Source organism: Fundulus heteroclitus, unplaced genomic scaffold (assembly GCF_011125445.2).
Source record: "Fundulus heteroclitus isolate FHET01 unplaced genomic scaffold, MU-UCD_Fhet_4.1 scaffold_41, whole genome shotgun sequence".
In the NCBI taxonomy this organism is placed as follows: domain Eukaryota; kingdom Metazoa; phylum Chordata; class Actinopteri; order Cyprinodontiformes; family Fundulidae; genus Fundulus; species Fundulus heteroclitus.
Window position 1 is genome coordinate 1,896,354 of NW_023396824.1, and position 15,775 is coordinate 1,912,128.

A 15,775-nucleotide genomic window follows, 5' to 3' on the forward strand; every position below is an offset into this window, starting at 1 on the left:
GCTGTCGTTTCTCATCTAAAATGTCTCATGTTGCCCTAAACATGAGGAAATGAAGGAGTTATATGAGGTTTGAGTTATTTGTTACGCTCCCCTGTTTTCTATGGCGTTTAGATGATTGGTGCGTCCTACTGCGTCTGGACAGAGTAGGTCACCTTCACTGTGACATCACAGTCTGCTTTATCTCCATAAGGACCAGCAGGAGATAAAGTGAGAACACCCCCCCCCCCCACCACCACTGGTTAAGTAGATATTAGCTGGAATAATCAGAAACTAGGTCAACAGCTGAAGAGTTAAGCGTCCTGAGGCGAGTTAATCTTCGTCAGCGCAGACAGAGTGTCTGCATGGTGTAGCATGAGATGAAGTTATTTTACATAAAGTATATCTTTACTGGGTTAATGCTTCAACATCTGAGCAGCATTAACCCAGTAAACATTAAAGTATATCTGATCTGAACTCCTGTCAGCTGGTACTCTCATGAGAAACATGGGAAGGTGATGGAACGATAGAGCTGCTGCTGTTTCCACCAACTAAGAGCTACTTCCTGTTTGCCCGAGAAAAACTCCAGAGAGGAACTCAACAGATTTATATTTATTGACACCAAACTCTTTCACAGTTTAGAAAACACAGACTGACCAACAGGTTTGGTAAAAAAGTTATGACTGCTGGAAACGAGCAGAAATGATCCAGATTATTTTCAGGTGTGGAAGCAGGAAGCAAAGCCACAGGCTGGAGCCGCTGTGGGTTTAAACTGGAACAGGAAGGAGCTTCAGCAGCAGGGAGAGGTCCACATTCTGCATGGTTCTGTTTGGTTCTGACAGGTCTGCACAGATCCTACAGCAGAAAACCCAGAACCTGCAGCTGAGGGTCAGTCAGAGTCCACAGGGGTGGACCGCGTCTTCAGGGAACTCAACATTTCATCTATCATTGTGAACACTGGTTTAGAACCTGATCCAGAACATCTGCTGCTGAGCAGAACCAGAACTTTGGGAACATCTGCTCTCATATTCAAAGACATCTGAAAACATTAAACCTTTAACTTCATTCAGTGAAGAAAGTCCAACTTTAGGGAATCAGCGGCGCTGGTACCGGGTCGCCTGTTAAAGAAAAACCTCCCAGAGGTCCGTTTGGTCCACTGGGCTGAACCAGAACCCACGTTTCCTCCACACCATGAGGAGCATCCACAGGAACGCCGTCTCCATGATCAACCTGAGCTGTAGAGAGGAGAACATCAGAGAGGAACCAGGACTGTGGATCATCAGAAGAACCAGGACTGTGGATCATCAGAGGAATCAGGACTGTGGATCATCAGAGGAACCAGGACTGTGGATCATCAGAGGAACCAGGACTGTGGATCATCAGAGGAACCAGGACTGTGGATCTTTAGAGGAACCAGGAGTGTGGATCTTTAGAGGAATCAGGACTGTGGATCATCCAGAGGAACCAGGACTGTGGGTCATCCAGAGGAACCAGGACTGTGGATCTTTAGAGGAACCAGGACTGTAATTCATCCAGAGGAACCAGGACTGTGGATCTTTAGAGGAACCAGATCTCTGGGGCTGCTGAACTGTTCCAGAGCAGCAGCAGCCTGGATCAGACCTGATCATCTGTTAACTAAGAGCTTCTCTAAGTCCTGTGACACCATGACGCTGCAGTGAAGGTCCGTTTGAAGGTTCTTCATGAGGAACCGGCTCATCTGGACCATCCAGGTCCAGTGGAGAAGTTACTGTTCCTCCCTGGAAACAGCTGGAGATGCATCTCCTCACACTCAGTCCTTCAGGTGGAAACCGCGACTGAGGACCAGTTCGGTCCTGGCTCCGCCCAGGTGACACGCCTCCAGGACACAGACCAGCCTCTGATTGGCCAGCTGGGGCGCCATGGCGATGAGGTCAGCTGAGGGAGAGAGCAGAGGCGCTGCGTGAGCTTTGCTGCGAGGCGGGTCACGAGCGCTCTGCGTCTGCACTGACCTGGAGAAGGTGGAGGCGTGGCTGAGGAGAAGGCTCCGTGGGACAGGATGGAGGTCCAGGTGTTGGCGTGGCGGGGCGGGGCGGGGCACAGGTGAGGGAGGAAGACGGCGTGGACCATCAGCCCGTCGGACAGAGCTGCAGGGACAAGCACAGGTGAAGACTCTGAGACACCTCCGTCACCTCCACCGTGGCTGTCAGTACCTCTCAGGCTCACTGTGTAGTAGTCAGAGGGGGCGGAGCCAAAGCTGCCCGCTCTGGCCCCGCCCCCCATCGCCACGGCAGCCGCCTGCTCCTCCCTGTGACCGTAGTCGAAAGACATGGGTAAGGTTTCTATGGCGACGGGTGGGAACATCGGGGGGAGGGGAGCGGTGGTGAAGGACGAAGAGTCTTCTTCATCATCGTCGTCCTCCTCGTCTTCATCAGCGGCGTTCTCCAGAAACTCCATGGAGGCTTCAAACAGGATCTCTGCAGACAGAGCAGACAGATGCATGCTGGGAGCTGTAGTCCTACCGGGTCTCAGATGGTACCGGTCCGTTATCTGCCAGGAGGACGGACATCTGAGACATCTACAGAGGACACGGACCGTCCAACTGTCCCTGATGCTGACCTTTAACCTGCTCCGTCTGATCTCACTGGTTAGGGATTTAATTAGTTATTATTTTAATGTCTTATCATTTATGGCTTTCATTATTCTATTTTTTCTTGTTTGGGGACCTTCAGGATCCTGAAAGACAACTTTAAATAAAATTATGATTCTCTGCTCACTGCTACTCCTCCACCCGCTTTCCAAAGTATCAATACTCTGTAAATTATCAAGACTCAGAAAAGTATCGAGACTCTGGAGTTATGTGGAAAGTATTGTTACTTAAAAACTTATTAATACTGAAGAAAGTATGGATAGTCTAATTCTGTATCTGGATACAATACTATGGATGCTACATGTTTAGCATGTGAGGCGACGAAGAAGAGAAACCCAAAGGTGTTGATAAGCCTGTGAGCAAAAAGCTTTAAAGGGTTTTATGTTAATAAAACATTTTATCCCCATGGTAACTAAGATGGTATCAGGTATTTTCTTTGTGGTGTTCTATGGTGACGGCCATAAGCAGGTTCTAGATTGTCCACTCGGCTTTGGACCAGTTCTGCCAAGAACCAGGTCAGTTTAGAGGATCCTGTCACAGGTTGCTGGTTTAAATCCCACAGGTTTCCTGAGACGGTCCGGTTCAGAGTGGATCAGAACCATGAGTGGATTCTTCAGGGCAAGGCTGAGGAACCAGAGCGTCTCACCTGTCCTGTTGTTGTTTTCTGGCTGGACGGCCAGCAGAGGACGCCTGGAGAGACAAGACACGCCGTCAAACAGAACCAGAGAGACAGACAGAGACAGAGAGACAGAGAGACAGAGAGACAGACAGAGACAGAGAGAGAGAGACAGACAGAGAGATAGAGACAGACAGAGAGACAGACAGAGACAGACAGAGACAGAGAGACAGACAGAGAGACAGACAGGGAGACAGATAGAGACAGAACCAGAGAGACAGGGACAGAGAGACATAGACAGAACCAGAGAGACAGGGACAGAGAGAGACAGGGAGACAGACAGAGACAGAGACAGACAGCGGCCGCATGTCCACCATCACTCTGACCTCTTATTGGGCGTCTCAGACAGCAGCAGCTTCCTCCTCTTCCTGGACTTCCTGCTGAGACAAACCCAGAGACATCAGTCCAGACGTCCACAGAGACGACTGCCGAGACATCTTCTGAGACGTCCACAGGGACGTTCACTGAGATGTCCAATGAGACGTCCACAGGGACGTTCACTGAGATGTCCACAGCGACGTCCACAGAGACGTTCACTGAGACGTCCACAGCGACGTCCACAGAGACGACTGCCGAGACATCTTCTGAGACGTCCACAGAGACGTTCACTGAGACGTCCACAGAGACGTCCACAGAGACGTCCACAGCGACGTCCACAGAGACGACTGCCGAGACATCTTCTGAGACGTCCACAGGGACGTTCACTGAGACGTCCACAGGGACGTTCACTGAGACGTTCACTGAGACGTCCACTGAGACGTTCACTGAGACGTCCACTGAGACGTCCACTGAGACGTTCACTGAGACGTCCACTGAGACGTCCACAGAGACGTTCACTGAGACGTCCACAGAGACGTCCACAGAGACGTCCACAGCGACGTTCACTGAGACGTCCACTGAGACGTCCACTGAGACGTTCACTGAGACGTCCACTGAGACGTTCACTGAGACGTCCACTGAGACGTCCACAGAGACGTTCACTGAGACGTCCACAGAGACGTCCACAGAGACGTCCACAGCGACGTTCACTGAGACGTCCACTGAGACGTCCACTGAGACGTTCACTGAGACGTCCACTGAGACGTTCACTGAGACGTCCACTGAGACGTCCACAGGGACGTTCACTGCGACGTCCAATGAGACGTCCACAGGGACGTTCACTGAGACGTCCACTGAGACGTTCACTGAGATGTCCACAGCGACGTCCACAGAGACGTTCACTGAGACGTCCACAGCGACGTCCACAGAGACGACTGCCGAGACATCTTCTGAGACGTCCACAGAGACGTTCACTGAGACGTCCACAGAGACGTCCACAGAGACGTCCACAGCGACGTCCACAGAGACGACTGCCGAGACATCTTCTGAGACGTCCACAGGGACGTTCACTGAGACGTTCACTGAGACGTCCACTGAGACGTCCACAGAGACGTTCACTGAGACGTCCACAGAGACGTCCACAGAGACGTCCACAGCGACGTCCACAGAGACGACTGCCGAGACATCTTCTGAGACGTCCACAGAGACGTCCACAGGGACACCCGCTGACATCAGACGGAGGTCTCACCAGGACGAGCTGGGGTCTGCAGGACGAGGCGAGGACGCGCTGATGACTGAGGATGGAGAGAAGGTGGAGGAGGAAGAGGAGGAAGAGGAGGGGGAGGACAGGGACGAAGGCCTGTCCGTCCAGAACAAACAGCGGTCCTCCTGCAGGACAACAGAACCTCAGGTCCCGTCTTTGTGTCTTCGTGTCTCAGCCGCTGGTTTCACCTCACCTGTCCTCTGTGGCTGTAGGTCACCATGGCAACGGTTGCCTGGAGGAAGAAGGTGCGTCGCTCCCGGTAACAGAGCCTCTCCAGCTCCCGCTGAAGCTCCGCCCCCTGCAGGAAGCCCAGCTCACCTGGAGGAACACAGCAGGTGTTCCTCAGAAGCAGCAGACTGAGAAGCGCTCCACAGGTGGACCTGAGGTCCCTCACCTCTCCGCTCCTTCATCAACGTCTCCAAGGAGACGGGTGGAGGCGGGTGGATGAAGAACCCTCCAATCAGAGCCCTGCGCAGCACCTGCTGGTCCTCCTGTCCCCTCAGCCAGCGCAGGAAGCGCCGCACCTGCTGCAGCCTGCGGTAGCTCATCCGGGAGTGGTGGCCCAGCCCTGTGAGCCGGCCAATCAGGACACAGGACAGGCGTCAGGTGGGACGGAGACGTGACAGTCAGAGTGCAGGGTGAGCCCTACCTGTGCAGTACACCTGTGTGTAGGTGGTGTTGGTCAGGTAGAAGGAGCCGGGCCGGAGGTCGGGTCTGACGGACTTCAGGCGGGTGCAGACCACCACGGACACTGCAGACAGACAGGAAGCGTTACCTGGCTGCAGCCGCCACCTGGGGACGCAGCGCCGCGCTCAGACTGACGTGGGTGGAGCTTCAGGTGAGTCTCAGGCTGCGAGGTGGAGAAGAGCTTCACCGTGATTGGCTGATGGCTGCTGCCGTCCTCCAATCGGAGCCAGCGGTACTGCAGAAGCCCCGCCCCTCGGCCATCTGCCAGCAGATCCAGAGCAGAAGGATCAGTGACCCGACACCAAGCGGCTTCAGCGCCACGGCCGGCCGCCTCACCTTTACTCCTGACCCGCTCCGACCGGCCCGAGAAGGTGAGCAGGCCGATGACATCACACAGCGTTCCCTCAGGACGCCCCAGCAGCTCCTGGCTGGACCAATGAGAGCAGGACGCTTAGCTGAAGCCTGGGGCTGGACGTACGGCCGGAGGAGACCCACCTGTTGTAGAAGCTGTAGGGAGGCGCAGGCGGGAGGTCCTCAGGTGAGACGGAGGACTCGGGGAGGACGGAGATCTGGGCTGCAGGGTTCCTGCTGTTCACGCTGACTTCTGCAAGACAGCCACAGACAGAGCCTGAAGCAGCGTGGTCAACACCTGGGAGACGTCTGCAGAGGAGCCTCAGCCCTCCACCCCCAACGTGGAGGTACCGGTCTGCTCCAGAGGACTGAGGACCAGAGGACTGAGGTCCAGAGGACTGAGGACCAGAGGACTGAGGACCAGAGGACCAGAGGACTGAGGACCAGAGGACCAAAAGTCCAGAGGACCAGAGGACTGAGGTCCAGAGGACCAGAGGACCAGAGGTCTGAGGACCAGAGGACTGAGGTCCAGAGGACCAGAGGACCAGAGGTCTGAGGACCAGAGGACCAGAGGACCAGAGGACTGAGGTCCAGAGGACTAAGGACCAGAGGACTGAGGACTAGAGGACCAGAGGACCAGAGGACCAGAGGACTGAGGTCCAGAGGAGGACCAGAGGACTGAGGACCAGAGGACTGAGGTCCAGAGGACTAAGGACCAGAGGACTGAGGACCAGAGGACCAGAGGACCAGAGGACTGAGGTCCAGAGGACTGAGGACCAGAGGACCAGAGGACTGAGGTCCAGAGGACTAAGGACCAGAGGACTGAGGACCAGAGGACCAGAGGACCAGAGGACTGAGGTCCAGAGGACTGAGGACCAGAGGACCAGAGGACCAGAGGACTGAGGACCAGAGGACCAGAGGACCAGAGGACCAGAGGACTGAGGTCCAGAGGACTGAGGACCAGAGGACCAGAGGACCAGAGGTCTGAGGACCAGAGGACCAGAGGACTGAGGTCCAGAGGACTAAGGACCAGAGGACTGAGGACCAGAGGACCAGAGGACCAGAGGACTGAGGTCCAGAGGACTGAGGACCAGAGGACCAGAGGACCAGAGGACTGAGGTCCAGAGGACTGAGGTCCAGAGGACCAGAAGACTGAGGACCAGAGGACTGAGGACCAGAGGACCAGAGGACTGAGGACCAGAGGACCAGAGGACCAGAGGACTGAGGACCAGAGGACTGAGGTCCAGAGGACTGAGGTCCAGAGGACCAGAAGACTGAGGACCAGAGGACTGAGGACCAGAGGACTGAGGACTGAGGACCAGAGGACCAGAGGACTGAGGACCAGAGGACCAGAGGACTGAGGTCCAGAGGACTAAGGACCAGAGGACTGAGGACCAGAGGACCAGAGGACCAGAGGACTGAGGTCCAGAGGACTGAGGACCAGAGGACCAGAGGACCAGAGGACTGAGGTCCAGAGGACTGAGGTCCAGAGGACCAGAAGACTGAGGACCAGAGGACTGAGGACCAGAGGACCAGAGGACTGAGGACCAGAGGACCAGAGGACCAGAAGACTGAGGACCAGAGGACTGAGGTCCAGAGGACTGAGGTCCAGAGGACCAGAAGACTGAGGACCAGAGGACTGAGGACCAGAGGACCAGAGGACTGAGGACCAGAGGACCAGAGGACCAGAGGACTGAGGACCAGAGGACTGAGGTCCAGAGGACTGAGGACCAGAGGACTGAGGTCCAGAGGACTGAGGACCAGAGGACTGAGGACTGAGGACCAGAGGACTGAGGACTGAGGACCAGAGGACCAAAAGTCCAGAGGACTGAGGACTGAGGTCCAGAGGACCAGAGGACCAGAGGTCCAGAGGACCAGAGGACTGAGGACCAGAGGACTGAGGTCCAGAGGACTGAGGACCAGAGGACTGAGGACCAGAGGACTGAGGACCAGAGGACTGAGGACCAGAGGACCAGAGGACTGAGGACCAGAGGACTGAGGACCAGAGGACCAGAGGACTGAGGACCAGAGGACTGAGGTCCAGAGGACTGAGGACCAGAGGACTGAGGTCCAGAGGACTGAGGACCAGAGGACTGAGGTCCAGAGGACTGAGGACCAGAGGACTGAGGACCAGAGGACCAAAAGTCCAGAGGACTGAGGACTGAGGACCAGAGGACCAGAGGTCCAGAGGACCAGAGGACCAGAGGACCAGAGGTCCAGAGGTTCAGAGGACCAGAGGACCAGAGGTCCAGAGGACCAGAGGACCAGAGGTCCAGAGGTCCAGAGGTTCAGAGGACCAGAGGACTGAGGACCAGAGGACTGAGGACCAGAGGACTGAGGACCAGAGGACTGAGGTCCAGAGGACTGAGGACCAGAGGACTGAGGACCAGAGGACCAAAAGTCCAGAGGACTGAGGACTGAGGTCCAGAGGACCAGAGGACCAGAGGTCCAGAGGACCAGAGGACCAGAGGTCCAGAGGTTCAGAGGACCAGAGGACTGAGGACCAGAGGACTGAGGTCCAGAGGTCCAGCTCCCAGCAGGCCTCAGCCAACACCAGCAGGGTCAGAGTGTGGTCATGTACCGATGTCATCAACGTCCGCCTGGTAGTGCTGCTTGACCCGGTAGCGTCTCAGGCTGATGATGTCACCGGGCTGTAGACGGCGGTACCAGCTGACACATACACTGTTCCACAGCACCACACACACACTTCCTGTCCGGTCACACACCTGCAGCACGGCCTGGAAACAGAGCACACGGTCTGTCAAGGTGAGGCTAGCTAGACAGAACCTGTAGCTGTGGTGGAGGGTGATGCTAGCTAGGCAGAACCTGTAGCCGTGGTGGAGGGGGACGCTAGCTAGGCAAAACCTGTAGCTGTGGTGGAGGGTGACGCTAGCTAGGCAGAACCTGTAGCCTTGGTGGAGGGTGACGCTAGCTAGGCAGAACCTGTAGCCTTGGTGGAGGGTGAGGCTAGCTAGGCAGAACCTGTAGCCTTGGTGGAGGGTGAGGCTAGCTAGGCAGAACCTGTAGCCGTGGTGGAGGGTGACGCTAGCTAGGCAAAACCTGTAGCTGTGGTGGAGGGTGATGCTAGCTAGGCAGAACCTGTAGCCTTGGTGGAGGGTGATGCTAGCTAAACAGAACCTGTAGCTGTGGTGGAGGGTGACGCTAGCTAGGCAGAACCTGTAGCCGTGGTGGAGGGTGATGCTAGCTAGGCAGAACCTGTAGCCGTGGTGGAGGGTGATGCTAGCTAAACAGAACCTGTAGCCTTGGTGGAGGGTGATGCTAGCTAGGCAGAACCTGTAGCCGTGGTGGAGGGTGATGCTAGCTAGACAGAACCTGTAATCTTGGTGGAGGGTGATGCTAGCTAGGCAGAACCTGTAGCCGTGGTGGAGGGTGATGCTAGCTAGGCAGAACCTGTAGCCTTGGTGGAGGGTGATGCTAGCTAGACAGAACCTGTAATCTTGGTGGAGGGTGATGCTAGCTAGGCAGAACCTGTAGCCGTGGTGGAGGGTGATGCTAGCTAGGCAGAACCTGTAGCCTTGGTGGAGGGTGATGCTAGCTAGGCAGAACCTGTAGCCTTGGTGGAGGGTGATGCTAGCTAGACAGAACCTGTAGCCGTGGTGGAGGGTGATGCTAGCTAGACAGAACCTGTAATCTTGGTGGAGGGTGATGCTAGCTAGGCAGAACCTGTAGCCTTGGTGGAGGGTGATGCTAGCTAGGCAGAACCTGTAGCCGTGGTGGAGGGTGACGCTAGCTAGGCAGAACCTGTAGCCTTGGTGGAGGGTGATGCTAGCTAGGCAGAACCTGTAGCCGTGGTGGAGGGTGATGCTAGCTAGGCAGAACCAGTAGCCTTGGTGGAGGGTGATGCTAGCTAGGCAGAACCTGTAGCCGTGGTGGAGGGTGACGCTAGCTAGGCAGAACCTGTAATCTTGGTGGAGGGTGACGCTAGCTAGGCAGAACCTGTAGCCTTGGTTGAGGGTGACGCTAGCTAGGCAGAACCTGTAGCCTTGGTGGAGGGTGATGCTAGCTAGACAGAACCTGTAATCTTGGTGGAGGGTGACGCTAGCTAGGCAGAACCTGTAGCCTTGGTGGAGGGTGATGCTAGCTAGGCAGAACCTGTAGCCGTGGTGGAGGGTGATGCTAGCTAGGCAGAACCTGTAATCTTGGTGGAGGGTGACGCTAGCTAGGCAGAACCTGTAGCCTTGGTGGAGGGTGATGCTAGCTAGGCAGAACCTGTAGCCGTGGTGGAGGGTGACGCTAGCTAGGCAGAACCTGTAGCCGTGGTGGAGGGTGATGCTAGCTAGGCAGAACCTGTAGCCTTGGTGGAGGGTGATGCTAGCTAGGCAGAACCTGTAGCTGTGGTGGAGGGTGATGCTAGCTAGGCAGAACCTGTAGCTGTGGTGGAGGGTGATGCTAGCTAGGCAGAACCTGTAGCCTTGGTGGAGGGTGATGCTAGCTAGGCAGAACCTGTAGCTGTGGTGGAGGGTGATGCTAGCTAGGCAGAACCTGTAGCCTTGGTGGAGGGTGATGCTAGCTAGACAGAACCTGTAGCTGTGGTGGAGGGTGACGCTAGCTAGGCAGAACCTGTAATCTTGGTGGAGGGTGACGCTAGCTAGGCAGAACCTGTAGCCTTGGTGGAGGGTGATGCTAGCTAGGCAGAACCTGTAGCCGTGGTGGAGGGTGACGCTAGCTAGGCAGAACCTGTAGCCGTGGTGGAGGGTGATGCTAGCTAGGCAGAACCTGTAGCCTTGGTGGAGGGTGATGCTAGCTAGGCAGAACCTGTAGCTGTGGTGGAGGGTGATGCTAGCTAGGCAGAACCTGTAGCCTTGGTGGAGGGTGATGCTAGCTAGGCAGAACCTGTAGCTGTGGTGGAGGGTGATGCTAGCTAGGCAGAACCTGTAGCTGTGGTGGAGGGTGATGCTAGCTAGGCAGAACCTGTAGCTGTGGTGGAGCTGTGAACCATAATGAATATGTAAAGTGGAAAATAAAAACTGTGTAAGCCTAAAGTTATTTACAGAGCAGAGGAGACAACAGGAGTAAAATAGCCTCGTCAGGGAAATGTATCCGTCCCTCAGGAGCAGAGAAAGGCAGATCATGTCATAAAGGCATATAACCCTTTAAATTGACTAAAGTAGCTAAAACTGTGCCTCCTGTAGCAAATGTTTATTTTTTAGGTGTGTAGTAACAGCATCCTGCCACTAGATGTCAACTTTCACACGAGTGTAACTCTCCCCAATATTTCTTTGCAGATAAACCACAAACTGGGCCTAAGGTGCTACTTTCATGTTACTGTGCGTTTTTATACTTCTATGTGAACTAAGATGAAGTTATGAAACCAAAGTATCATCTATAACGGTGCAGCTGGCCCTTTAAATGACTCCATGATGCCCTGATGCATGATGAAGTGGCCCCGTGTAGAACTGGGTCCCCTGGTGTCATGCAGGCTACAGATCAGAACCGTCCTGCTGACGGAGAGGCCAGCCGGCCCACAGCACCACCCTACTGATGACCCCCCCCCCACACACACTGACCTTATATGGGCATTCACAGTTCCTGTCTGGCCTCCCGTAGTACATCAGGTGAGACTTGTTGATGATGCGTACGATCAGCTGATGCTGGACGGCGCCCCTGGCGACGCCACGGCGACCGGACAGGAAGCAGTCCCTCAGCTCGCGCACGGTGACAGACGGCTGTCGTCCTGGCAACAGACGTCATGTGATTAATGGGTGACTGCCAGAGGCAGCTGGGCGTGACTGGCCCTACCTTCCTCCTCCTCCTCCTCCTCCTCCTCCTCGCTGTCCTCGGTGGGAGGAGCCTCCCTCCACGCCTCCCCGCTGTAGTCCACGTTGTTCCACAGGGGGAGGAAGACGCTCCTGCTGGCTCTCAGGGGAACCAGTGGACCTGAAGGAGCCGTAAACCAATCAGCTGATAGCATGAGCAGCGGCTCCTCTGATTGGTGGACGTCTGTTTGGGTTCTCACCTGAAGATCCGAACCAGGGCAGAGCGCCCCATTCCTCCTGGGACCTCCCTCCTCTCTCCTCCTCCTCCTCCTCTTCCTCATCAGCTGAGCCTCTGACCTGAACGCTCACCAGTCTGTAGCTAAAGGGGGCGGAGCCTCATTCAGGTCTTCTCACTACATCACTTCCTCTTACCTGGCTGCACTCACCTGTCTCTGTCCGCTGAGGCCCCAGGGCATTCTGGGAGCTGGGCGCTGAGGGAGGGAGTGAAGGTGGCGTTACAGAGCGGCGAGCCGGGCTGCAGAAGCCGCCGCTCCACCAGCCGGTTCAGCCCGGGGTCCAGAGTCACCTGCAGACGGCAGTGGCCGTCAGTCAGCGTGACGTCATACAGGTCCTCACCTGGAGGCACCAGAGGACAGGGGGGTCAGAGGACGGCGGTTCTGTCCCGTCCTCACTCTGTCCTCAGCATCTCACCACTGAGGACGGCCTGGGGGAAGTAGACGGAGGAGCCCTGGTCTCTGCTGTAGCGCCGCACGTCCAGAACCCGCAGAACCTGCCTGCAGACCACCGGAGAGGACGCCTGCAAGACAAAGCCCGGGGCATAAAACCCAGGAGGAGCCTTCAGGATACTGCTGCTGCCTTTATGTCAGTAAACGGTTCTGATCCGGTTAGAAATCAGTTAGAGGTTCTGATCCAGACCCGGCTATATGTCAGGTAACGGTTCTGATCCGGTTAGAAATCAGTTAGAGGTTCTGATCCAGACCCGGCTATATGTCAGAGGTTCTGATCCAAAAGGTTCTGATCACCATATCAACTTCCATATCACATAAGCATTTTAATTCTTCCGATGAGAAGTCTGTCTAACTTATAAACCATGGAATCATTAAAGTTTAGATGTTTTAAATCAGTTTTAAATCAGCCGTATTGTTCAGTAAATAATTATGGTTCCAGCAGCAAAAAACAGACCAATAAATGGGATAATAATCACTATTTTAGGTTGAAGAGTTGTTTTGAAGGCTAACACAGTTAAGTCATTTTTTATTGTGCATGAAGAGCTATGCAGGATAAAATGTGAATGCAGCTCTTTATAAATTAGTTTCCTGAAGAATATCTTAACAAACATCTATCTGTGATTCCAACCTCTGCTTTAAATAAGGCGGCTGTGATTTATGAGACTGTCTGAATGTACTTATGACAATTTACTCTGTTTACCTTGTTTTTCTGCTTATTTATAGTGTTCCATATTTTAGTAGCCCTCTTGATAAAGAGTCTTAACTTTTAAAAGTTTAGTACACTTAAATATATATTCTGTTTTTCTAGGAGCTATAAGGAATAATCCCTGGTCAGCAGGTGCAGCAGATCCTAAAATAATTTAGTTATCGCTGGTTAAACCTCGCTGGTGACAAAGAACACCAAAAACCCAAAGCTTCAACTTAAAGGTGTTGATTGGAAATGAAGTTTCCATTAAATTTGATGTTTGTTATTCTGCGTCTGTTTGTTTGGACTGTTTGGTTAAATTTCAGGACTATTGAGAAATGGTTGATATTTACACTAAAACTATTTTTTTTTTAATATTCATAGATCTGGTGTTCAGACTATTAAGATTTGTTTGTGTGGAAAAAAAAAACAATCACTTTAATGTTATTTTTACATTTATACATTTCATATTGTGTCAGCTATTTAAATAACCATGGTCTAATGATATATTCTCGTGATAAATCATTTATTTTTTTTAAAAAGCTGTTATGTTCCTTTTTTTAAATGGATACTTTTAAAATGTTAAACTGTTTTTATTCTTTTAATTTTACTTGTCTGTTGCTCTGTTCATTCTAAAAATCATTAGATTTGAAGAACACTAATAATTTTTTGACAGATATGTCTTCTATTAATATGAAACATTTAGTGGGTTTAATGAAATGAATATAAAGCCTGCAGTGTGAACCTTAGACTCTTTAACCGGTAATTCTGGTCCAGAATCAGAGAATACAGACACATCATCTGGTCTGGATCAGAACCGGAGCCGGTCCTCATCAGTAAAACGGATCCGTATCGGCCCGGTGTGCTAAAAGACACCGGCCCAGATCCGCTGTACGGATCCGGTCCAGATGTTACGATACATCTGGACCGGATCCGGGCCGAATGCATTTTGTTATAGAGGTTCTGATCCAGACCGCCTATATATCAGTTAGAGGTTCTGATCCAGACCGCCTATATATCAGTTAGAGGTTCTGATCCAGACCGCCTATAAATCAGTTAAAGGTTCTGATCCAAAAGGTTCGGATCACCTGTCAGAACCAGAGCAGCTCTTCTGTCTGCGCTGCAGCTGAAGGCGGCTTAAACCCATCAGAACCGAACCGGTTCTAGCTAACGAGCTCTTCCTACACAGCCGAACCTTTGGGCTGAACCTGTTTCATCAGAACCCGAACCGAGCAGAACTCCACAGAACAGCTGCTGGTGTTGATGAGCGGAACCGCCTAAAAGCAGCTGGGTTCTGAATGGACTCTGGTGGTTCCGACCACTGCGGAGGGACCGAGGCCGCGAACAGCCGCTCCTGCTCCGGTACCGCTCGGCAGGAGGTCCCGCTGAGGACAAACCTGGTTCTGACCTGGTTCGGAGCGGCTCTGGACCGGGTCAGGGTCCTGTGGAAGATGCAGCCGTCCGCCGCCATCTTAGTCCGGGCAGCCACGGTGCATTGTGGGTAAGGTGGCCCCCGGACAGCTGCTCTGATCCACCAGAACCAGCAGCGGTGGAGGTTCCGTCCCAGCTGGGCCCAGCTGGGCCGTGAACGCAGCACCGCTGACCAGAACCGGGCCTTCACTTTATGGACCTGTCAGGGAAATGTAGTCTTATTTAAACCACATTAAACTTTATTTATGCTTTATTCTGTCTAGTCCCCGCAGCAGTGGGCTGGTTCTGCAGCAGAACCCCAGCTGTAAAGGTTCGGTCCGTCACGGTTTGGACCGCAGCAGGTACGGAAAGCCACAAGGGTCAGTTTGATAAACTGCAACTGTTAAAGACATTTATACGCCTGGAAATGTGAATAAAACTGAAGGCGGCTAACAAATAAATGTCTAATTAATCTAGAACGTGTTCCTGGAATGTTCCGTTATTTCAGGAATATTTAACCGGGTTCTGGTTCTGCAGCAGAACCCGGTTAAATATTCTTGGAATGATCCGTTATTCCAGGAATATTTAACCGGGTTCTGGTTCTGCAGCAGAACCTGGACCTACCGCTCCACCTCATACCCAGCCTGGTCCCTGAGGTTGTTGCTGAGCTCATGGAGAACCTGAGCTGTGGTTCTAGAGGGTTCAGAGCTGGATCAGAACCTAACGTCGCTCCAGGCTCACCCCTCTGAGAACATGGTTCTGACCCGGTCCAGGTTCTGAATGCTGACCAGCAGGAGCTCCCTCCCTCTGACTGGACCTCTTTAGCCTCCACTGAACCGTAGACCGTCCCAGTTCTGGTTCTGGTTCTGGTGGCCTGTGGACCCCTCTGACTGGACCCAGTGACACCAGCAGGGAGATCACTTCTAAACAAACAACGTTAAAGTAGTAAAAACAATGCAAATAAATAAATGTTCCCTCTGCACATCCTCCAGAAAAGCCAAACTTTATATATATATATATATATATATATATATATATATATACATTATTTATACGGCTCTATTTCAGACGTCTGGAGGCTTTAGGAGAACTTTCTGTTTTAGTCGCAGAACATTGGACCCTAAACTGCTAAAACCTCTTTATTAATTATAATATTAATTAAGTTTCATTAAATCACAGCAACATGGAGAATAAAGTATGAAGCCTCGTTTTCCTGTGTCATTTATTAATAAACATCATTATTGCCATAGAACATCCACCAGTGGAACATCCACCAGTGGAGCACCCACCAGTGGAGCACCCACCAGTGGAGCACC

The 15,775-nt window shown here is 53.1% G+C and overlaps 1 protein-coding gene and 1 long non-coding RNA gene across 6 annotated transcripts; one reads left to right on the forward strand and one right to left on the reverse strand.

The window, feature by feature from the left end:
- Positions 1 to 568: 568 nt before the first annotated feature.
- On the reverse strand, positions 569 to 14,851 carry si:ch73-71d17.2 (RPA-related protein RADX). 5 transcript variants are annotated; one of them, XM_036131086.1, is made up of 19 exons: positions 14,458 to 14,851; positions 12,327 to 12,432; positions 12,062 to 12,251; positions 11,876 to 11,994; positions 11,670 to 11,796; positions 11,427 to 11,595; positions 8,480 to 8,636; positions 6,043 to 6,151; positions 5,884 to 5,975; positions 5,683 to 5,808; positions 5,510 to 5,611; positions 5,255 to 5,428; positions 5,054 to 5,178; positions 4,846 to 4,985; positions 3,605 to 3,658; positions 3,249 to 3,292; positions 2,166 to 2,429; positions 1,965 to 2,099; positions 569 to 1,890 (listed from the first exon to the last, which is right to left on the reverse strand). In XM_036131086.1, exons 1-19 carry the CDS (start codon positions 14,518 to 14,520, stop codon positions 1,766 to 1,768), a joined length of 2,421 nt encoding a protein of 806 aa, XP_035986979.1. In that variant the 5' UTR covers positions 14,521 to 14,851; the 3' UTR covers positions 569 to 1,765. The 5 variants fall into 5 exon arrangements, with proteins under 5 accessions (XP_035986979.1, XP_035986978.1, XP_035986977.1 ...); XM_036131085.1 differs by having other exon boundaries at positions 11,667 to 11,796; XM_036131084.1 differs by having other exon boundaries at positions 11,664 to 11,796.
- LOC118560250 lies at positions 12,439 to 13,583 on the forward strand. Its single transcript, XR_004929216.1, has 2 exons — positions 12,439 to 12,601; positions 12,633 to 13,583. It is a non-coding gene; the product is annotated as an uncharacterized LOC118560250 (long non-coding RNA).
- Positions 14,852 to 15,775: the final 924 nt, after the last annotated feature.

Coding starts and splice junctions, on each gene's coding strand:
- si:ch73-71d17.2 (XM_036131082.1), bottom strand. CDS start 14,520: ATGGCGGCGGACGGCTGCATCTTCCACAGGACCCTGACCCGGTCCAGA. Junction 11,995..12,061: donor GCCTCAGCGGACAGAGACAG/GTGAGTGCAGCC, acceptor CGCCCCCTTTAG/CTACAGACTGGTGAGCGTTC. Junction 6,152..8,479: donor GGCGGACGTTGATGACATCG/GTACATGACCAC, acceptor GCTGTCTTGCAG/AAGTCAGCGTGAACAGCAGG.